The 24,216-nt window shown below is 40.8% G+C and overlaps 1 protein-coding gene across 1 annotated transcript in view; it reads right to left on the reverse strand.

Moving 5' to 3' along the window:
• Positions 1–313: 313 nt before the first annotated feature.
• The window catches only part of gdpd5a (glycerophosphodiester phosphodiesterase domain containing 5a), a 59,588-nt gene continuing 35,685 nt past the window's right edge, over positions 314–24,216 (reverse strand). The window contains exons 3-16 of the mRNA XM_041802015.1: positions 23,115–23,218; positions 21,859–21,952; positions 21,716–21,775; positions 21,535–21,633; positions 19,891–19,984; positions 18,214–18,359; positions 12,302–12,384; positions 10,483–10,633; positions 9,918–10,148; positions 9,461–9,606; positions 7,709–7,856; positions 7,265–7,347; positions 2,059–2,171; positions 314–435 (exon numbers count right to left, since the gene is read on the reverse strand). Coding sequence (XP_041657949.1) covers positions 344–435; positions 2,059–2,171; positions 7,265–7,347; positions 7,709–7,856; positions 9,461–9,606; positions 9,918–10,148; positions 10,483–10,633; positions 12,302–12,384; positions 18,214–18,359; positions 19,891–19,984; positions 21,535–21,633; positions 21,716–21,775; positions 21,859–21,952; positions 23,115–23,218 — 1,644 coding nt within the window. The 3' untranslated portion in view covers positions 314–343. The remainder of the gene's footprint in view (positions 436–2,058; positions 2,172–7,264; positions 7,348–7,708; positions 7,857–9,460; positions 9,607–9,917; positions 10,149–10,482; positions 10,634–12,301; positions 12,385–18,213; positions 18,360–19,890; positions 19,985–21,534; positions 21,634–21,715; positions 21,776–21,858; positions 21,953–23,114; positions 23,219–24,216) is intronic.

The following is a 24,216-nucleotide window of genomic DNA, read 5'->3' on the forward strand; positions in this document are numbered from 1 at the left end:
AAAAATCTTCCCTTTTTTCTCGTATGCCTCTTTCTGATCCTCCTCCAGTCTTATGCAGTGTAAGTAAAAATATATACACTCAGATATACCACGTCAAAACATACATCAAACTGAATTGCACAGAAGCAGAAGTCGAAATGTTATTTTAAAAAGACAGATCAGCTGAAACTGAAGTCATCCAGACGTTATCTGATGTCCACGCTGTCTCACATTCAGTCTCTGTGGACTCACGGGTCAGTTTCCTCTGACCACAAGGAGAAATTCAGTCATTTAAAGTCTTAGATTTAAAAAAAAAAAAGAAGAAAAAAAATCTGCCGTTTTCAGCTGTAGCAGAGAGTAGAGTTCATCTGATGTGACCTCCCCGAGAATATCTCGCATAACCGTTCTCAGGATAGAGAGAGAGCTCGTCTGTACTGCCAAGGCCGTTGTTAATATCTGAAAAACATGACAGGACACATTTGATCTATGTCAAAACTCCCTTTGATAAAGAAATAAAGTTTGATATAACTAATTTAGGTAAGAATGGTTCAGCAGATAGACATATTACTGTCATGAAGCTTGTCTCTGATATGCAGTACAGTGAATGTTAAACTTTGGCACCCCCTAGTGGTGGAATCTTCAACACTAAACTCATTGTATCAAAACCAGTGCATGTCCTCCCATGATAAATTCAGGATAAAAACTGACTGTATAAAAAACCGTACAGACGCATGCCAATTATGTGGTATTAATCATTTTCCTGTTAGCATTTATGGAATCTGTCAACAACTGAACTGTGATGTTTAACCTCATTAGAAAGCTGTTTCTACCAGTTGTTAAAAAAGAATACATAATTTGATAAAGCCTCTTCATTCCTACCATCTAAAAGTACACTGTCAAGACAACCAAGTAAAATATCAGAATGTCCAAACAAAAAGTCCTAAAACCCTGTATGTAAGTATGAGAACATTCAATTTTGGCTTTCCTAGAACGTAGTAATAATTTATGCTGCAAGAATTTTTAAGATAACAGTCCAGAATTTTCATTGTAGTTGAAGTAATTTGGTTGAAATGTTGGAAATTTTGCTGTTCGGATATTTTGGGGAATTTACTGGAAAACCTTCAAGTATTTTCCTTGAAATTTTGAAGATTTTTTTGTATTTTTCTGGGAAATTTGCTTGAATTTATTTTTGCATTTTCATGGAAATCTGGGAAATTTGTTAAGATATTTGGGGAAATTTGTGAGGAGATTTTTGGGCAAATTTCATTGAAACTTGGAGGAAATTGTGCTTTGAAATTTTCATTAAAATTTCAGGGATTTGTTTGGGTGTTTGGGGATTTTGTTTTGGTCATTTTCTTTGAATTTTGAGGAATTTACTTGCAAATGTCAGGGGGCCAATCATTTGAAATTTGGGAATTTGCTTGAAAATGGTCAGGAATTTAAATATTTGGTAATATTCAAAGAGTTTTAGGGGTATTTCTGTGGAATACTTTGGTAATATGTTTAAGAATTTTTCACAGAAGTTTGATGTAATATCTTGAAATTTTAGGGAATTTGTGTTGATTTCAGAATGGAAAATTTCCGAGAAGTTCCTGTCCAGAGACAAGGCAAAGTTTTTGACTTATCAAGTCTAGCCTACTTATTTGAAATAGGTGGGAGAAACTAAAAAATGCATTCCAAACAAAAGCACAGGTCTTGGGAGGTTTAATATGTGTTTTTTCATTAATAAAAAAATAAAAAACTACAAAATACAGGACATACAAAGATAGAAGAAATAAAATTGAAAAAACCTGACTCTGTTCAAGGATGGAAAACTATATAAACAGATTTAACTGTCTGGGGTAGGTCTACCAGGTAGAATCATTAAAAATTATGACGCTCTAGACCAATTTTCAGCCCTAACTCTGGTCATGACCTGATCCTGACTTGGTTCTGTATTTAGACTCAGCTGCCATGCATGGTAACATAGCCAGAGTATAATGGTTCCAGTTCTGTGACATGAAAACCTCTGACTTTAGATCCAACAGACCAGGGGTACCCTCTAATCCCACTTTGTGCTGAAAGTAGTGAAAGCTATACCTGAGAAAATGAGCTTCTCCTTCATGACGTTGACTTCACGACTGGTCCGATGTGTCACCGCGTTCAGCACGATCTGTTCTGGGTTATAGTTCTGCATCCCGCTCATCTTCCACCTGTTAGAGCGCACAGACAAACACATATAAACCAAACTCTAAGCCTCGCTACCCCAGACCGGATAAACAGCAGAGAAAATGGACAAATGGATAGATTTAAGGTGGAAACAGTTTATCGCTGGTCAAAATCTCTTTTCATTGATAAATAAGGTCAACAGAATAGATGCTGTATTCTCTCCTCCTTACAGTTTACTGCAGAAGTAGGCAAAGATGCACACCAAACATGATGTTTACACCCAAAAATAATTCAGTTTGTATTAAGAATGTAGAAAATCTGCCAGAGTGCACAAAAAAGCATCAAAGAGAGTTTAGTTGTCACAAAAAATCCCCTCACAAGGACCCCTGGATCCCCATTCCTAGGGTTCATTAAAAACCCCAAATACAGTATGTGTTCATGTTGAGATATTAAAGCTATGTAGATCTATATGGAAATATCTAACCCATAAAATAGTGGATAACTGTTTGGTAAAACGGCAGAAAATACAGAAAAAAAAAAGATTTTTGGATCAAGACAAGATACTAGCGTTGAAGAGAACATATTATGTTCATTTTACAAGCTACACAGTGACTCCATGTTTAGCGCATTCACTCTTTCTCAGTTGTATCATTTTATGCCCTGATGCTGCAGTGAAAAAAATATTGTCATCAATCTAGAGTCAGTAGACTGCCAGTGCCCAATCACCACAACATAAAACAGAATTTTAGAATTTTTTGCACATTTATTAAAAGAAAAAAAAAAACTGAAATATCATGTTGACACAAGTATTTTGGTCCTTTGCAAAAACACTTGAAATTAAGCTCAGTTTCCTCCCATTTCTCTGGACCTTTGCTGAGATGTTTCTACCCCTTAGTTGGAGTCCACCTGTGCTAAATTTAGTTGTTTGGACATGCTCTGGAAAGGTAAAACCTTGCATAGCAGATGTATACGTCCGTTTCCGTGTTTCTCACTAGTGAATCCATCTTGCAAAGCTCCCGTCTGAAACATTTGGGCCCGGTTAGAAAGTGAAAGGACCAATCAGCGACGAGGGGCAGTACTTTCTGGCACGGCGGAGTCATGACATAAGCAAGTAGCAACAAGAGGCCGGTGCAATTATGGCGGAAGACATTAGCGTGGATGCTGCTAAAGTGCCAGTTTTATCAGAACTTGATGACATTTCTTTGTTAAAGAAGAACAAAGAACAGCAGTGAGTTGTTTTCTTTTCAAAGACAAAAGTCATGTACTGACATGTCTACAGTCGCCATGGTTCACATTATGCAGTTCCCTACGGAGTTTAGTCCTTGGTAGGGGCGCAGCTCGATAGAGGCTATGTCACGTGTTTTGTTGCTTTGATTGTCCCGTAAAGATGTGACAGACAGAACGTTCATCCACTCACACTCTGATTTTTTTAAGCCTCTGTCCTTTCCCAAATTCTGTGTGTGAGTGGTTTCCCAGATGAATGTGTGAAACACATCCATCTGGCGTGCAAGGTTAGGAAAGGTATACTCCTTGCTATAGAACAGGGCTGTCCAATTTGAGGCCCGCGGGCGAACTTTGGCCCACGAGTGATTATTTTTGGCCCGCTGACCATGTTCGAATTTTGATGTTGTTAACTCGGATCTGGAAGCCCATGACCAGAGAGTGAGTCAGTGAGAAGATACTTGGGTCAAGCTAGGGTCATGGCAGAGATGGAGTGTGTGAGGCAGTGGCACACTGATAAGAGAAAGTTTAAAAATAGTTGGGAACATGAGTACTTTTTTTAATAAATTGATTTCAGAGGCAGCATGCCTAATTAGTATTTGTGTCATATGTTCAGTAATTTCATGCTGTGAAACACAATATAGAATAGTGTTATTCATTTTCAAAATCACTTACGAATTACTTACGAGTTTTTATTTTGCACAATTATGCTATTGGCATGTTTAATTTCATGCACTGCAACATGAATGTTTAGTTTTGGCCTGCGACCCTCCACCCCGATTCAATTTTGGCCCTTCACTGAAAAGAATTTGGGCACCGCTGCTGTAGAAGGTCTCACAGCAGACAATGCATATCAGAGCAAAAACCAAGCCAGAGATCCTGTGTGGATATAGGACAAAGTTCTTGAAGAAGAAGCAAAGTGGACGGACTGAAACCTCTCCTCAGTGCAAAACACATAAAAACCTACTTGCATTAAGCTCCATATGAAGTGCCAGATGGGCTTTCATGTGTTTTGCTCTGAGGAGAGGCTTCTGTCTAGCCACTCTGTCGTAGAGCCCAGGATCTCTGGAGCTCAGTCAGAGTGACCATCGAGTTCTTGGCCACCTCTTTACTAAGGCCTTTCTGCCCTGATTGCTCAGTTTGGCCAGGTGACCAGCTCTAGGAAGAGTCCAGGTCATGCCAAACTTCATCCATTTGAGAATTCTGGAGGCCACTTTGCTCTTGGGAACCTTCAGTACAGCAGAATTCTTCCCTAGCCTTCCTCAGATCTGTGCCTGCTGACAATCCTGTCGCTGAGCTCTGCAGGCAGTTCCTTTGACCTCATGGCTTGGTTTTTGCTGGCATGTATTGTCAGCTGTGAGGCCTTCTATAGAGAGGTGTGCCTTTCCAAATCATGTCCAACTCCAGACTCCAACTCATCTTTTTTTGGTGTTTTTTATAATCCTGAAAATCTTAAACTTCCCTTGCAGCAGATTTTTGTATTTCCAAGTCCATTTTAAAGATGATCAATGCAAAGCAGCTTTTTAATGCCTTTTTTTATTTGTAAGCCTTTTCATAGAGATAGGATGGTGGATATAATTGTAAACTGAGATGAGAGAGTGGGGAATGACATGTTATGGACAAGATTCCCCTTTTAACTTGCACATCTATTCTGCTTTCAGTGCACAAATATGTCAATATACATATCTTATTAATATATCTTTACCTGTATAGGCACATTTTATTTTGATGTATATTCAGATTTATTGGGCTCAAAGTGCTTATTATTTCCCTTTTTTGCACCTTTCTCTCACTAACATCTTACAGATCCAGCTGTACTTGACAAATATGGACATCCTAGCAGTGACAGAAACTATTCACTCTGAGTGTTTGGACATGGAGAAACATAAAATAAAACACAATGAAGGGAGTACACACAGATACACAAGAAGTAAACAAGTGAAGTGTAAGAGAGGAGGGAAACAGCCTTGGGGTGTCGCTCAGAAAAAGCACAAGGAGAACGAACAAGGCGAGGCAGAGACAAAGGCCGAGCAGTGGCAGCAGTTACCTGATCATATGATAGCTGACAGACGCCGGGGGCAGCAGAGGAAGGATGCATGCAGATCAGGCAGAGCAGAGGACAGCGTGACAGAGAGGACATGGAGAGGTTACAGCACAGAGGAGAAAAATGGAGACAAAAGACATGAGGAGTGAGAGAACATAATAATAAAAGGAAAGAAGAAAGCAGGATGAACAGAATGAAAATGTCAGAGTAAAAGCAGCAGAGTGAACAAAAGGCCGTCACAGCTAAATGTAGCTTCTGTGCAAGAATGATTAATAACTCTCAGACCCTTCATTATATCAAAATGCCTTAAAAACCGAGTGAAATATTCTCAGCTAGTTGTAGCATGACTCTTTAAACCATGTGCACACAGAAACACATTTGTATTCTGCAGCAAAACATCCATGATGTTTCCTTCTCTGAACCAACAGGAAGGGTTTCTAGATGCTTTTCTCAATCATGTGTCAAGTTTGGTCTCAAAGCCCTTTCAGTTTACTTTACCATTTAAATGGATTTATTTTGAAGTTAGAAAAAACACTATGGAAAAATGGTGAAATGTGGACAAAGAAAACTGATTTACATGACAGGGTATAACACAAGTTTCTTTGTAATAAGAAAACCTAAATATGACACCTTTACACCTATTTACATGGTCATTAAATGACAAACAGTGCTCTGAAAAGTATTGGATTTCAGTAATAAGGAAAAAAAAAGCCATCCAAACCTACCTGGCCCTGAAAAAGTTATTGCCCCTACACCTAATAACTGGTTGTTCCACTCTCCGCAACGAGAACTGCAAACAAGCGTTTGTGATAACTGTCAGTGAGTCTTTCACATCGCTGTGGAGGAATTTTGGCTCACTCTTCTTTGCAGAAATGTTTTAACTCAGCAGCATTTGAGGGTTTTTAATGTTTAAGGTCATCCAGATTTAAGTCCAGACTTCATTCAACTCTTATTGTGTGTGTAGTTTTTTTTGTTTTTGTTCTTTGAGCCATTCAGAGGTGGACTTGCTGGTGTGTTAACAATCATTGTCCTGCTTCATAACCCAAGTGTGCCTGATTTTGAGGTCATGAACTGATGGCTGGACATCCTCCTTCAGGATTTTCTGGTAGAGAGCAGAATATATGGTTCCATCAATTAGTCCTCTAGCGAAGCATGTCTGACCCTCACACTCCCACCACCATGTTTGACTGTTGGTATGATGCTCTCCTGATCAAATGCTGTGTTAGTTTTACTCCTCTTTGTGTTCTTAATTGTCAGCAGTGGTTTTGGCCTTTGAACTCTCATGTGATGCTGTTTTTGCCCAGTAGCTTTCTTATTTTTGTAATTTTGGGGGGCCTGCTACTCCTGGGAAGGTTCACCACTGTTCTAAGTTTTCTCCATTTGTGGATAATGGCTCTCACCATGGTTTGCTGGAGTCCCAAAGCCTCAAAAATGTCTTTTTGACCCTTTCCAAGCTGATGGATGTCAATAACTTTTTGAATTTCTTTAGATGGCGCCATGATGTGTTGCTCTTTAAGATCTTTAACCTACTTCTCCTTATCGGACAGGCTCTATTTGAGGGATTCCTTGACTCAACATGTCTGGCAGTAATCATGGCTAGTGAAATTGAACTCAGCTTTCCAAAATATATGGCTAATCCCAGTCAAGTCATCATTCAATCAGGGCCAGGAAAATTTAGATGGGTTTTTTTCAATATATTAATGAAATCCTCATTAAAAAACTGCATTTTGTATTGGCTCAGGTTATCTTTATCTAATATCTAAATTAGTTTTATGATCTGAAACATTAAAGTGTGACAAATATGCAAAAAATAAATTTAAAAAAGGAATCAGGATATCCTTAAAGACCTAGAATGTTTAATGTGGGACTTACTTCTGATAGAAGAAGATCACTAAGACCACAGAGAGGGAGACCAGATCTGACGTGATCCAGATGAAGTTGTAAGCGTGCTGGCTCTGAGAGACACCAGAGAGGAGAGAGGTTCACAGTTAAACCAGCAGAGGTCTCTGTTAACAAACAAGTCTCCTGAAGATAACACAAGCCTCACACTGAGGAAAATAAATGCTGTATTGTTCAGCTCTTTGTCCTTGCTCTTTAAATGACTCAGACTGTTTCCCATGATCCTCTTCTTCTAAACCCATGCTGAGGTAAAGACTGCCGCTGAGCTCCCTCATATTTCTCGCCGTCCTTGCCCCTGAGTCTTGCTGAGCCCTCGTCAGTCTCTGTCCTCTCTCCTGCTGTCCTCTTGTCTCGCTGCCTGACCTTGTCTGTCTGAGCGTGTCTGTGTTGTCAGATTAGACAGGAAAAACTGTTTACCATGAGCCAGATGGGGTAAGGCACCTTTCGGAGGACTTGGGGGGCATCAGAGGACACAGAAGGCACCCCGCTGCACCAGAGCAGAGAGTAGAGCCAGGGCTCGTTCACCGGGTACACAGTCACACTGACGTTATTGGCCAGATACTCCCTGAGGAGATGAGAGGAAGCATACAAATCAATAAAACCCTGTTAGTTCATGAGGGATGCCTCAGAAAACAAAATACTGTCTCTAGAAACGTCCTAGATCAGGAATGTTAGACTCAAGGCCCAGGGGCCGATCACATTTTATACCTGGCCCACCGGAATGAGGTCTGCAGACTTCCTCCAGTATAAAACATAAATGTAACCTTAATGATCTGAAACACCCTTGTTAAAATGTTGAAAAAGTAAAGAGTAAAAATAACTGAATTAAAAAGTCACGATTGTGGGAAAAGAAACTTATTGTGTTTTCATTTTAGATTTTCAATTTAAAATCTATCAATTATGACTCAAATTTATGATTTTGACTTTTAAGTTCATATTTTGACCTTTTACCTTGGCAATTTTAAATCTTAAGTCACAATTGGACTTTTTAAATCAGGGATGTCAACAGGGTCAACATTTAACCATAAATGGCCAACCTCACTTTCATCAGCAATGAAGTATGATAAAGAAAAAACTTTAGCACGTATGTTAAATGAGTTTGAGATTTAAAAAGTCAAAACCATGAGTCTAAAGGCTCTAAATCTGTGATAAAAAGTCACACTTAGTAGTTCAAATGGTCGAAACACAAACTTAAAAGTCAAAGTAATGTGTTTAAAAGGCAAATATCTGAGATAAAAAGTCTAAATCATGAGTTTAAATGGTCAAAATATGAGGTTAAATTTGGAATCACGAGTTTAAAACGTTTAAATATGAGTTTAAATTTTAATTTGTTGGTCCAAAAGGTCAAAATATGGAGTAAAAGTCAAAGCAAGGAGTTGAAAAGGTCAAACTATGACTTAAAACCTAAAACAGTAAATGTAAAACGTCAAAATATGAAATAAAAAGTCAAAATGACAAGTTTAAAGGGATATTTTGGGAATTTGAAGTTGGGTCATATGAGGTGCTTGGCTATAATAGTGGCATCAGCCTCCAGTGATTTCTGTGAAAGTTGTTCCTGTGGTTAGTAAGAGCTCAGGGAGATCAGCGGCATAATGGCTGTAAATGAGAATGTTTTATTTGCGTAGTTTAACAATATTTTAGAAAATGGAGGAGGAATCTCCACACTGGAGCAAGCGTGCACATAAAAGAACTTGGAGACAATCAGAAACACAAAAGAAAAGCTTTCACTGTCAGCTCTCTATCTCTTTAAAAACTGTTAAACTATTATTAGAAAATGCACTGGTATTAGACTTTGGGGAAGGTAATCTGTTGTGCTTTCTGTGTGTGGAATAAGTGTGTTGATGTATGTTTATATTTCTAATAGGTGCTACAGACATTAGGCTTTAGACTTGGTGGTCTGAGATGTAGTCTTTTTCTGCATCCTCAAGATAGAACTGCACCAGCTTTGCGCCCAAAAAATGCTTCTTTACAAACACGCCCATGAGTGCTACAGAAGTGAAAGTTCATTTCCTGTATAAGAAACAGGAGAGCACAGCACAAATGACAACTGCACCAGGTAAAAAGAGTGTGTGTTCTCACTCTGTGTCTCTGTGGTGTGTGTGTTCTCACTCTGTGTCTCTGTGGTGTGTGTGTTTTCATTCTGTGTCTCTGTGGTGTGTCTGTTCTTACTCTATGTCTTTGTGGTTGGCCTTGCTGTAGTGCAGGTTCAGGCTGGTGATTCCTCTCTGCCGGATCTCTTTGATGGACAGCTTCTCATTTGTACCCTGCTGTAGCCCTCGCACTCTCCCCCTGTCCGAGTCGGGGGTCCACGTCACCTGACACACACACACACACATATGACAAGAAAAGAACCGGATCAGACAGAAGACAGTATGTGCTTCATATTGAGAGATGTTACTTTAGCCCTGTGGAAAGGTGCTGCTTGTTTAGTTTAAGTATCAATATGATGTGGGTAGCATTTATGGTTAAAAAAAGAAGAAACAATTCATTCAGAGTTGCGTGCAAAAATCCTATAACTGTTAGACATCAGCTGCCAGTTTTAGTGACAGTTGTTCTCGTCTTTGTACTTCTGCAGTTCTCCAAGCAGCACCTTTAAATTCTCAGAGTATCATTATGGTTGACCTACAGTCCTCACCCTCTTCTGGGAGATCCCTGCTTTCTGCACGGCCCACAGCGTGTCCATGAACCAGCTCCGGTGGCGAGGGTGATCAGGTGGAGGCCTGCGGATGTCGAGTAGGGCCGAGCAGTTGGCTCTGGACGCCAGACGCAGCATCTCCACCAGACTGCACACTGACTGGTTGGCTATTCTTGTTCTGTCCCTCCCTGTTAAGGTCTTTGCTGTCCAGTAGGGGTCGCTCTAGAGACGGAGAGAAAACAAAAGAGATTCAGAAGAAATAATCACTGGATGTTACTTTGTACATCCAGGAAGGGCAGTGATCTTGAAAAGTGGCCTTACATGAGTACTAATTCAGAGTGATTACTGGTACTTGGATGGTATTTTAATCGACTGCATCAGCTCTGAACCCAGTTATTTAACATTCAAACAGATGGTTTTTGTCTAGACTGATGCCTCTGATTCTACTGCATGGTTAGATTTAGATTAGAAATAGATTACACAGACTTTCTGAATTGTGTTTTGAACAGAAAATCACAACATGGTTCAGCTTGAGTTGAGATGAAGTGCTCCATACCTCCAGAAACCACTGCCCTGCGTTCAGAGAGCGGATCTCCGTCCAGTTGAAGGATGAGGCGTCGTCGAACTGTCTGGATGGGAAAACTTTACTGACATCTGTGGTTCTTCTCAGGGTGCTGTCACGCATCAGGAAGGGGACGCCATCAACACTGCAGGAGACAACATGGCTGCTAAACATCCTTCCAAACCGGTGGTTCTCAACTGGTCCGGCCTCAGGACCCACCAGTCTGTCTTACAACAGATCGCAAGCTAAGATTCCAAAAATTGTTCAAGATCGCATTTTTAGTTATTTGAAAATGTTGCAGTTTGGAGCATGACTGGACCAAAAAAAAACCTGATATAAAAAAGAAAAGGTACAAAACTGTCAACTCTTATTCCCCTTTTCTCCATCATTATGTGTCAATTTTTTCCCGTTTTCAGAGAGCTTGTGAAATTACACCATTTTTATGAGAAAAGTAGCCATTTACTGCAAGAAGAGGAGATAAATTAGTTGAAATATTGTTCAAACATTTAAATTTACCCTATTTAAGATTAGAACAAAAGGTATCGATTCATGTCCAATAAGGACTGCAGGCCACCATTATTTTTTCAGACACCTTCAGACACCGCTGAAAAATGCTCCGCGACCCACTTTTGGGTCCCATCCCACCAGCTGGGAACCACTGTTCTAAACAAAATGGTTTATCCATCTTATTCCTAGCCCCCATGATACTTAGCATGAAATATGGGCACAACTTCCGGTCCTTCCTGTCTCAATGCATAGAAACAAGATGCTAAACATGATCATTGGAGTAATGTGGTGATAAAAACAAGTAAACTTTGTCTGTTACACTTTAAATGGGATATTATTATTTCTCCTCCCTCTGCTAGAGAGGACAAAGTTAAGAAATTCCCTCAGATAACCTACACAAGCATATTTAGCTACCTTTAGCAGCTTCGTATCAGTAGTCAAGGATCACATTTTCTTAAAGCACTACACCACCTCCAAAAACATTTTTCTATTCAGTTTGTAGGGTTGCTGAAATTCTTATTTCACCACCTAATCCCTCTTAAAATGTGGGAATTACATTGAGTTTACTATCCATGAATCAAGTTGTTACCTCTTCTGTTTGGTAAATCTCAAACCTTGTATTAAGAATGAATGAAAAATGAATATTGGAAGAATAAAATCCCCAATGCATTTACACAGTCAACAGCATGCTTAAAACACTGTAGACATATAGATTAACTTTGTCATGTTATTAGTACCACAAATGGAGCAACAGGTACTGAGCATTACAGAAAACATGATTTCTAACTTTCAGCTTAAAATAACTTTAGCAAGATGTTTGATTTGACAAAAATGAAGCAGTATTAATGTGGATCCTTACGTGATATGTCCCAATCATATCTGAGTTTTTATTGGCCCAAAGCTGACTTATGTGGGAGTCATTGATTTAGGTTGTTTTATGGCGCTGTGGTCTCTATACGTATTTATATGCTTTTGAATGACATGATCTTACTTAAATAATTTATTTTAAACTATTTTGCAGACCCCCAAGCTGTGGATCACAGACCCCTAGGGGTCCCCGGACCCCGGTTTGAGAACTACTGCTTTAAATTGATTTGAAACATTAAGACAGCAGCTCAGAAACAGAAAAAAAAGCAGATGAAGGGGGCTCTTTCCTACCTTTGGTTACCTCAGTGAGAGAATACTCGTACATGTTTTATATCAACAACAGCTTACACATCAGTTCAGTGGTATTTAAGAGGATGATATTAGTTCATTAAATATAAAGACAAAGGGATTAAGACGTGTAATGAATGCAGTTAATAACCTGATGCTGACATCTGCCTCCAGGGAGCTGGCGCCGTGCTGCAGCGCTCGGTTGAAGGACACCATGGTGTTTTCTGGAGCCAGCTGAGACAGAGACGAGACAAACAGAGAGAGGAGACTGTCAGTCACTGTTTGATTAAAAACAATTGACTTTAATAAAGAAAAATGAAGTACAGAAAGTATGCATTAGACAGAGAAGAAGTTAAAACAACTCAGGTGAAGTGCCTTCATAACAAACTTAGTTTTCTCATTATGTTATAAACTAAGGAGTTTAACTTTAGACATCAGGTACAAACAAGGTTTAGGGTCTGGAACCTGTTAAAGAAAAGCCACTAAAATTTACATCTAACTGTAAAATACATTTCCTTAAATCTTTATTACAGCACTTTTAATGCATAATCCATGAACAGTACCTGAGTACTTATGACTACAGAACATTTGATTTAGTGTACGAATACAGCGAAAAAGACATCAGTATGAGATTTTCTTCACAAGGAGGAAGGAACTAAATATCTTACAATCCATTGCAGTTGATTTATTCTTCTTATTATTATGATTATCTTTATTGTAGTGTTTACATTTCAAATGGTAATGTTGCAGCCTGACACGCCAGATGGATTTATTTCATACATCTTCTGGAAAACCTCCCACAGACATGGTTTGAGAAAGGGCAGAGCCTTTGCAAAAAAAAAAAAAAAAAAAACTCAAACGGTGATTGGATGAATGTTCTATCTGTCACATCTTTACGGGCCAATCAGAGCAATAAAACACGTGACGTAGCCGCTACCAAGTGGTAAACTCCATAAGGAACTGCATGATGCGAACCATGGCGACTGTAGACATGTCAGTACAGGACTTCTGTCGTTTTTGAAAAGAAAACAGCTCACTGCTGTTCTTTGTTCTTCTTTTAACAAAGAAATGTTGTGAAGTTCTGATAAAACTGGCGCTTTAGCAGCATCCACGCTAATGTCCTCCGCTGTAATTGCACCAGCCTCTCATTGCTGCTTGCTTACGTCACGACTCCGAAAAAAATCAGCTGACAGTGAGCAGTGAGAGAATTATATTGATGGATAGATTAAAAATGTATGCTTTTACTGTGCTCTACTTAGTGAGAAGTTAATGTGTTAAATCTTTTGAATGTGTTAAATCAACAGCAGCATTTGTAAAAAGCCCATCAGTGTGTCTACATGTATGCATGTGAACCGGTGAGTGATAAGCTAAGTGTACGAGTGCTGCTGACGGTACAGAGTAAAAATGTAGTCAATTTAGTCGATCTGGCTTATGCTACAGCAGTATAATATACTGTATGTCTGTTAATTTAAGTGGAATGAAGGTTAAACACATCTTCTATCTACCTATCTGTCTGTCTGTCTATCTATCTACAAGCCAGTACAGCTCACAATATAGCTATAGTTTTAAATCACTGAGAATAACTGTAATTTTATTGCTTGCATTTGTTGTCTTAGTGGTTTTTGTTATTGGTACTTACATGAATATAGCTCACTAAGTATAAACTATGCATTCAAATTAATTTAATGTGATCCTTTGTGCTTTTTATTCCAACAGTATACTCCTCGTCTACTTGTATTGCCTTAAGTAGCGGACTTGCCTCTAGCAATATGGCGTCGACGTACCGCCAGGCAGTCAATGAGGCCTCTACGTATATTATTTCTATGCTGCAGCAGCATGTATTGTCATCACCAACAGCCGACAGCCCCACTCAAGTATTGTAGTATTTTAGGCTGGGATTGTGAACAAACTGTTTTTTCTTAAAAGGCTGAAATCTTAAGAACTTTTTTCTTCTACAGGAACATGTATCAACGCTTCACACTCAGGTAGCTCCGGGTCAGTCTAACTCTGATACATCTGATAATATGGCTAATAACCAAATCCACTATGGAGAAAATGAATGGGATTTCTACCTCTAGAATCACACTGTTGACCCCTCGGCTATACCGGCCACCACACCAATAATGGGGGAACAAGCAGATGTGAGGAATATTTAATGTAATGACACCAGTCGACTCAAGTGACACAGTTCAGTCAGGAACATTCCTGTCATACATTTAACCATCTTATGGCAAAATGGATATACAGTTTTACTTGGCAGCGAAGGCTCTGCTTTAAAGATGCTTCCTGCGTTAGTCAAGCAGCATGCTTTGACTTCGAAACCCCCATATGTATGGATGCATTTGTGACTATTCATATTTAATAGCAGTAAATCCAGAGCAGCATGACTCAAAATATGAGGCTAAAACAAGCTTTATGCTATAAAGGAGGAGGCTGGGGTGGAGGAGGTAAAGCTTTACCAGCCGCAGCATGGTGCATTAGCATTAATGCAAGCAGGGATTGGTGAGAACATGTCATAGTAAAATACAATGCTGTTAGGAGAAAGAGCTGTGATTGGCTGTAGGAGCTGGAAGGACATAATTAGGATCATCTGGTCATCAGCTGATCACAGCTGGGCGTGATCCATGTAAGGTACATGATCTTTCTGTGTTTTGCTAGTCTAATCGTCTAATCAATTATTATATATTAACTTAAATTCAATGCAATTTAAAATTTTCATTTTTTTCAAATTACTATAGTTTTCATGGTTTATTGTAAATGGTCTCTTGTGGCACTCCACTAGAGGGTCGCTGCACCACAGACCAGAGATGTCACTGTGAAAGCAGCTACAGTGTGTGTTGCAGAGAGAAAGCCCGTAGTGTGTGAGAACGTAGTGTGTGTGTGTGTGTGTGTGTGTGTGTATGTGTGTATAGACTGTGTGTGAGAGTATTTATCGGGCAGGAGAACAGCTCTGTACATTTGTTTCTACGCAGTCATGTGGAACAGTATTTGTTCACCGAGCTGTGAAATGACATCTCCCTGTTTGGTCGACTCTCACGCTCACTGAGCCTGTTAACAGCAGACTCATGTTGTGTATCTGTCCAACACGGCTGTGTGACATACAGCACTGAAGCAGAAACACATACTGTCAGTATGTGAACTTCAGTATGGGATGATGAGGCAACAACTGTCAATGATTAAAAATCATCATTAAAAATATTCTCCCTCCTCACTTATACTCTATTTTTCCAATTTTTTAGTTTTCAATCTTTCATTGGTTGTGTCTGTAGATATAGAAAAACATCTGAGGCAGTTCAAAAGTAGCATATGAAAACATAGAAAAAGACAAAGGTACAAGACTGTGAACATATTTCTTGACAAGCAGAAAAGAACTACATATCTTTCAATCGAACGTTATTCATTTAATCTGTTATTACACCACATTTAGTGCATGAACCAAGTTTAAGAGCTACCTGAGTACGCATGACTAGAAACATTTGATTCAGTGCAAAAGCTGCAGATGAAAACAGAGAAAAAGACAAAGACACAAGACAGTGGACATTCACTATATTGCCAAAAGTATTCACTCACCCATCCAAATAGTTGAAATCAGGTGTTCCAATCACTTCCATGGCCACAGGTGTCTAAAATCAAGCACCTAGGCATGCAGACTGTTTCTACAAACATTTGTGAAAGAATGGGTTGCTCTCAGGAGCTCAGTGAATTCTAGCATGGTACTGTGATAGGATGCCATCTGTGCAACAAGTCCAGTCGATAAATTTGCTCACTCCTAAATATTCCACTGTCAACTGTCAGTGGTATAAAAACAAAGTGGAAGTGATTGGTAACGACAGCAACTCAGCCACAAAGTGGTAGGCCATGTTGAGGCGCATACTGCACAGAGGTCACTAACTTTCTGCAGAGTCAATCGCTACAGACCTCCAAACTTCATGTGGACTTCAGATTAGCTCAAGAACAGTGCGTAGAGAGCTTCATGGAATGGGTTTCCATGGCCGAGCAGCTGCATCCAAGCCATACATCACCAAGTGCAATGCAAAGCGTCAGATGCAGTGGTGTAAAGCACACGGTTTCTGGACTCTACATCAGTGGAGACGCGTTCTCTGGAGTGACAAATTGCACTTCTCCATCTGGCAATCTGATGGACGAGTCGGGGTTTGGCGGTTGCCAGGAACTTGTCTGACTGCATTGTGCCAGGTGTAAAGTTTGGTGGAGGGGGGATTATGGTGTGGGGTTGTTTTTCAGGAGCTGGGCTTGGCCCCTTAGTTCCAGTAATAGGAACTCTGAATGCTTCAGGATACCAAGAGATTTTGGACAATTCCATGCTCCCAACTTTGTGGGAACAGTTTGGGGATGGCCCCTTCCTGTTCCAACATGACTGTGCACCAGTGCACAAAGCAAGGTCCATAAAGACATGGATGAGAGAGTTTGGTGTGGATGAACTTGACTGGCCTGCACAGAGTCCTGACCTCAACCTGACAGAACACCTTTGGGATGAATTAGAGTGGAGACTGAGAGCCAGACCTTCTCGTCCAACATCAGTGTGTGACCTCACAAATGCACTTCTGGAAGAACGGTCAAAAATTCCCATAAACACACTCCTAAACCTTGTGGAAAGCCTTCCCAGAAGAGCTGAAGCTGTTTTAGCATCAAAGAGTGGACCGACATCATATTAAACCCTATGGATTAAGAATGGGATGTCACTTAAGTTTAAATGCCAGTCAAGGCAGGTGAGCAAATACTTTTGGCAGATGGCTCAGTCCTGTTTTTGCTGGCCCAAAGCACACTATCTTTTTTCAAATAATTTTTTATCACTGTCAAGTCCAAGTGGATCCATCAGGTTGTCCTGTCATCAGATGTTGGATCAGCATTCATCAGCATCCTTACAACCTTATGTTTTTGAGTCTCCAGGATGGGAGATGGAGTAGGAGAGGGTGCAGGCTTCCCAGGTTTGAACTTAGATTTGGACTTTATCTCATCTGGAAGCAGGTCATCAAGATCAGCTAAAGGCTGTTAAACTTCTTATAGTTTTGTGAGGTTGACACAGAAGAAACAGAATTTGGCTTGGTTGGACTGGTGAAGGGCTCATCCCCTCCTGTCCTCTTATTGTTGTACGTTGTTCTGGCTCCCTCCCTCTCTATATAACTCAACCGATTCAAACGTCAAAATATTCAGCCAAAATTAGGACATGATTGAAATGTTTTTTTCTAAAACCTGTCATTCAAACTAAGATATTCAGCAATTTTCAAAAAAGTTGGGACTCCTCAAATGAATGGATAGAATCTCAAAACAGGCACATTCTCACATTTTTTCACCCTCAATCAAACCCTTAATGGTCATTCGTACTTCCAGTTAGAAACTCCATTCAAAGTTTAAAATATTCACTAGACATTCAGCTATTTCAGTATGATTCAGCTCCTTTATATTTTTTATTATTTCTTCACAGCAACCTTTCAAAGTTGGTTCACCATTTTCATGCCTTCTAGTCAATTCCCATTCACATTAATGGGATCCAATTTACAGGCGCCTGAGTGACATATGGAATCCTCAGAGTGAAGAGGCGACAGGAACTAATTAGAAACCTCCCAAAAAAATTGCAACTGAAATGCAAAACCCTCTATCCACTCCACTGTAATATTTTGGGAACTCCTGGGCAGACCCAGAAGAGATGACTCTTTACATTGCTGCCCTGGCCACATTTCTTACACTAACACCATGAAATTAACATGACTGCTTCATTAAAGTCTTGTTATTCTCACGCTGCAATCAATTTAATGATGACGAGCTTACTCTGCAGGATGTTTGGTAGAAAGCAGTAATGTTTTACCACTGAGCAGTAGGCATGACACTCCAAAGAGTACGGAGTAAAGAGTGTATTCAAGAACAGTGAATATAAAAAATCAGACTCTAAGATCTTTATTTGTGTTTTCCTTCCCTTTGCTCCCAAAGCCAGGACAAAACTACCTTCTGTCAGGTCCTGGCAGTGATGCTGCAACCACAGAGCACATGATCCATTTGATTAATTATCAGGATCAGACAGTGAACTCTGGTGAAGCACAAACTCACCATGGGAGCTCCCCGTCTGCCGATGACATCAGGTCGAGGTTTGAGGCTGTGGCGGTCCATGATGCAGGGGCAGGTGAACATGAGTGGAGCTAGATATAGAGCTACGAGGAGGAGGATGTAGATCAGCAGGACCATCACCTGGAAAGCTGCAAGAGAGGAGAGATTCTAATCCCTGGTTTTTACAAGCTCAGTATTTTTTGTAACAATCACTGAAGGCTGAATGAAGGAACCTATTCCTGATAAATACTCCTGTTCTTCTAATTTGAATACACCTATTTATTTATTTCTAATTTCAATATAATCTACGACTGCACAACAACAAAAGATAGGCTACTGTATCATGTGTTGAAATAAGTATTTTGCATGGATATAAATATCGTGACCCTGAAGATTTTGGCTTATGTTTAGGTATGCCTTGGGCAAAAAAACTTAAAAACCGCTGCACAAGAAGACACCACCATCTAGCACTGTCTGCACTCAGTTTCTACAATGCTTTCCCATACAACTTATGGCTTTTGCCAACTGTGTTCATAGATGTTGATGCAGCAGCTAAGGCATAACAGTAGTAGTGCTTGTTGCATGTCTCTATTTTTAGTGTTCTGTGAATGAAAATCTCCAGTCTGATCTCCAATCAGCTATAAATTAAATGAAAAACTAAGCAGCCACGGTTGCACTCAGCCAAAAGTCACCAGTTTTTAAAAATACTTTTTTACAGGTTTGAACATCAAATCCAAAACCAAATCTTATCTGGATACTGCATCTTGCAACCCCACTGTGCACATTTTTGATGTGCACAGCTAGCACATCAAACCAATGCTATTGGCATGTGGCAGCCATGATGTGACTGCATCTGTGAAGTCAACAGCAAGTGTATCTCTGGCATAACCTGCAATTTCCACATAGGACGACTGCGCAGCGCACCAATGCGCCACGGGTTTGCTCCTACCAAAGGCGAGCTACCACTGGAAGTGAGTCTAGAGCGATGCCCCACAGCGGGCAGCCCCTGGCAGAGGTCATGGGAGAACTGCGAGTTCACGCAGGAATAGTACATCAACAGCGGACATTTTTTCCTTTTGTGATAATTTATCGTCCTTAACTGTGTAAAATCCATAATATTATTGCTTCTGCCATTGGGTGAGTACATTAGGAAGTTAAAAGGTTAATGTTTGCTTAAAGGATCTGTGGTTTTATGTAAAATTCTTCGGCTAAATGTTAATGTAAAATCTTAAAAGTTAACCTTTCCTCATCAATGACGCCATGTAGCTCTGTGATCCACTGACCTCTCGGTGACCCCACGGCTGGATGAGACGTATGATAAAGTGACGATTTGCGACCGGGATTTCATGGATTTTGTTGTATTTTGAAAAAAAAAACGGATATTCTACACTCGTGACTTCCTTTTTGGAGCTTTCTGATTGACGGGTATTGATGCGATTTGGCACAGCCAGCGCTGAAAATAGACCTGCAGGTTATCTCGACAAAGCAGAGTGGCACTCCAGGCACACGGCACTGCCGGACTGGAGCACTGGCTGTGGAAATGCTCTGATAGACTAGAGAGGGAGTGATGTCCTCTGCAGTATAATTCGCAGGCTGATTGCAGCGTGGTTGCTTTATGTCGAAATTGGAGGTAAGGGTGAAGAATGACACTTTTCAGTTGAACTTCAGGTGAACACTTACTGGATCGTTGTCTTCGAACCACATATCCAGCCACCAACCAGCTGATCGCTGTGAAGGTTGTTAGGGCTCCGATGTGCAGGAAAGGTGCTGTAGACTGATAAAACAAAAGAAAAAAACAAATTTTTTTATTGATTTATAAAGACCTGTTGCGGCAGGCACCTAGCCATCCAGTCTCCATTTGCAAACATTTGTGATCCTAAATGGGTCGTTCTGTAGAGTGAAAAGTGACTTCAAGCATGGTGCTGTGATAGATGCCACCTTTGCAACAAGAAATCTTGTGAAATATCATCCCTGCTGAATATTCCACAGTCAACTGTGAGTGATATTAGAAAGCAGAAGTGTTTAGGAACAACAGCAACTAAACCACGAAGTGTGTGTGTCTAAAGGTCACCAGAGCTCTGCTGATTCCATAGCTGAACTTTGACATATCACCTTAAATGACCAAAAAAACAACGGTGGTGGACGGCTCCTCTCTCTTCGCTGCAGGACAGAGAGATATAGACGATCCTTTATACCCTCAGCAATAAGACTATATAATTCTACTACAAACAGATGAGACTCCAGACAAATGAATTTCCCTTCGGGGATTAATAAAGTTATTATTGTATTGTACTGTATTATATTGAAGAGTTTTAAATCTCCACCGGCAATAATGTAAACAGAGAAACTGTGCAGCGAGAGCTTCATGGAATTGGTTTCGATGGCCGAGTAGCTGCATGCAAGCCTATTATCACTAAGTCCAATGCAAAATGGGGATGGAGTGTTGTAAAGCACACTGACACCAGACTGTGGTGCAGTGGAAACAAACCAGACTTCTCTGTTTGGAAGTTTGTCTGGGTCTGGCAGAAACAAAGAGAACATTACCTGCTTGACTGCACTGTGCCAACTGTGAAGTTTGATGGAGGAGGGATGATGGTATGGGGCTGTTTTTCAGGGTTTGGGCTTGGCCCTTTATCTCCAGTGAAGGCCAATCTTAATGCTTCAGCATACAAAGACATTTTGGGCAATGCTATGCTTCTAACTTGGTTTGATGAGTTTGGTGTGGAAGAGCTTGACTGGTTCACACAGAGCCCTGTCTTAAACCACACTGAGCACCCGTGGGATGACCAGGAACAGAGATTGCGAGCCAGGCCTTCTCATTCAACATCAGTGCCTGACTTTATAAATGCTCTACAGAATGAATGGACACAAATTCCCACAGAAACACTCCAAAATCTTGAGCAAACCCTTCCAAGAATAATGACGTCTGTTATAGCTGCAAAAAGGGGCAACTCCATATTAAAGTACATGTATTTGAATACATGTTCACCAGTCCCTGCTGGTGTAATGTTCAGGCAGCCAAAAAATGTAGTCAAGTGTTTCTAGCCAGTGGGGTTGAGGGGTCTGGCACTTTTCTCACACCTTAAAACGTATGTGCTTAATGTAAAAATCCTTTTAATAAATCCAAAGATGTCAGTTGCTGAATATTAACTTGCTCCACTGGCTCCACTGATCCTGTTCTCGTATGCACACTCAGGGGAGCAGAGGTGAAATGAAAACATGTCTAACTTTAACATATACACACTAGATTAATTTAAAAAGAGCTGAGGGGGAAAAAAAGTCACAACAGCATGAACAGAAGGGTGATTTAATGTTGAGTCTGACCTGCAGTGATACCAGCAGAATGTCCCACTCGTCTGCCCAGAGGTCATCAACAGAGACGATACCAGAGATGGTGGTGAGCAGAGTCGCCAGGACTCCAATCTGCGGAGAGTCAGACAACAACGCCATGTCAGTTTGTGTGTAGAAAATTTAAGACAGAGAATTAAGTTGTAAATAGGATTACCTTATGAACCCAGTAGAGGTTCAGCTGTTGGCCCAGGGAGATGTGGAAAAGAGCAAGTATCTAAAAACAAAAGAAGAGTCACTGAGTGATATTGGGATTGGTCATATGACTGATAATGTTTGGTGTTTTTATCAGACTGTTACCAGTAAGAAAGTGATGTAGCTGAATCCTATGGTGGTGGATGCCAGGAGTGGGATCGTCTCATCGCTCCAGTGTCCAGAGCGGTTATACACCGACCTGGAGGGAGAACAACAGCTGATCTCATCTCATTTTCCAGATGCACACACTGAACTTGGACCATGGAATCTAACAGGCTGAGTTTCATCATCAGGGCCACATACAATGTCCTGCCCTCTCCAGCAAAACTACAGCTCTGGCTCTGAGAGGACCCAGCATGCCCCCTGTGTGCAGCCCTGGCAACCCTGAAACACAACCTGGTGGGGTGTAAGATCTTCTTTAGCCAAGGGAGATACATCTGGAGGCATCTTCAAATGTTGACATGCCTAGCCTCAGCAATTTAACATAAGTAAGCCACAACCAGTGTCATTCCACTGAATTCCCAGACTTCCTTCCCAAAGCCACCAGCTGTCATCTGCGAAGGGGAGGAACAGCAGACCACCTCTTCAGCATCAGACTCAAGCCCTTTAGATACAGCCAGGGATTGGGAAATGCGTGTGGACCTAAGCCAGAGACTCACTTTCCCATCAGAGATCACCATGAACAACTTGCGCCCAGATCTGCTTCTCTGGTTTAACTCCTGCCGTGTCTTCATCATAGAGCTCACAGTCCTTTGGGGAGATGCCACTGATGAAGCATACGAAAGAAAGCGGCTGCTTTATGCCAACCTGGCAGCTGAGGCAGAGGAACAGGGTTGGAGCATGAAGGTTTGTCCAGTAGAGGTGAGTTGCAGGTCCTTCATTGCCAGTTCCACCATAAAGCTGCTGAAGGAAGTGGGCAGGTCCAGAGGAAGGCCATCTAAGAACTCGCCACAGTCCCTGAAAAGAGCAGTCACTGGCTGTGGCTGTGACAAAAGCAGACAGTGTGGGGAACCATATGACCACTCAGTGGCACACACCCAGGTCTGATCAGCCTGCGGTGGGCCTGCCTTGTGGTAAACGGCCAAAAAACTCAACCAAGTGTACACAGCTGATGATGCGTCGCATAGGAGATAACATCACTGAGTGGTCATCATCAAATCTGCTTCAACCAAGATGCCATCACAAACCCACTCAAGGTAACAACTATGCTGAATTGTTAAGGATTGTAACATCTAGTCCTTTTTAAGTGAATCTTACATGCATACTTGTTTGTTTGGTTGTCATTCTGTGATGTTATGGTTGCTACACAGTCTTATCTAAGGCTAGTGCTAAACAGTCACATATTGGTAAAGGTAACTCACATGTTGAACTCGTTGATGTCATTTTGAGCCACAAGCCAGAAGTAAGCCCAGAAGAGGAGCAGAAGGAATGAGCTACACAGGATGATGAACCATGTACACTCCCACTGTGAAGGAAAACACAAACAAAGGTTTTAGGCCATGGGGGGAACTATAAAAGCTGTTTTATTCATTTTACTTAGACAACAGAGAGTGGCTGATATTATTAAAGCCATCTGTTCGTAGTGACTGGGTATATCCCATTTCTTCAAAATGCATCCATACATCCCCTTCGTATCACTCTGTGCCAAGCAAACTTGCTTATGTACACAGTCTGATACAGTCGGTGGAAGTATGCATGCAGTCAGTTTGCAAATCCACCAAGAAGAAGAAAGAAGAGGAAGCAGCAGGCTGACCTTTTGCTCCATGCTGGAGTCCCCCCTGTGGGCTACTGTTAATGTTTCAATCATATTCTAAAAAGGTTCATATTGACTTTACAACTGTGTTTGCTGACACATACTGAGTACATGGGCATTGTTCATTTACATCTTACACCTATGTCCAATTACACATGAAAAGTGCTAAAGATCACCTCTTCAAGTGGACATGGGCCTGGTGCCTGAGTGTGTAACTCATACTGACTAAAGTTTACTGCCATTCCTTCAAAATAAAAGCACTTTTAATCGAAACAGGATAAAGTGTACCACAGGTATCCAACTTTGAATAAAAGCAGAGAAAGTAGCAATTACACAGCTGGTTTACTAACAGAAGCTGTCATATTAAGCTAAAATATGAATAAAAATTGATTCTCAGAATGATTTTTTTAAAATGCATTCTCAGCACTACATTCATTCCCATAAATGTTATTACATGATTTATTTCTCTAAATGTTGTACATGTTGCTGACTACCTCTACAACAGCTCACTGATGCTGTGCCACACGTGCTGCACTCAGCCCTGAGTCTGGCACTTTAAAAGGTGGTAACCCCTTCCTGTTCAGGCTGGCCATGTGGGGCAAAGGTGCAGAGGAGAGCCTGTGCAGCAGTCAAGGACTCTTCCCTTCAGTAGTTAACAGGATTAAGAGCTAATGCTCTGTGTGGGGGAGCTGAGGAGTATGATAGGACAG

The sequence above is a fragment of the Cheilinus undulatus genome, linkage group 12, assembly GCF_018320785.1.
Source record: "Cheilinus undulatus linkage group 12, ASM1832078v1, whole genome shotgun sequence".
NCBI lineage: Eukaryota > Metazoa > Chordata > Actinopteri > Labriformes > Labridae > Cheilinus > Cheilinus undulatus.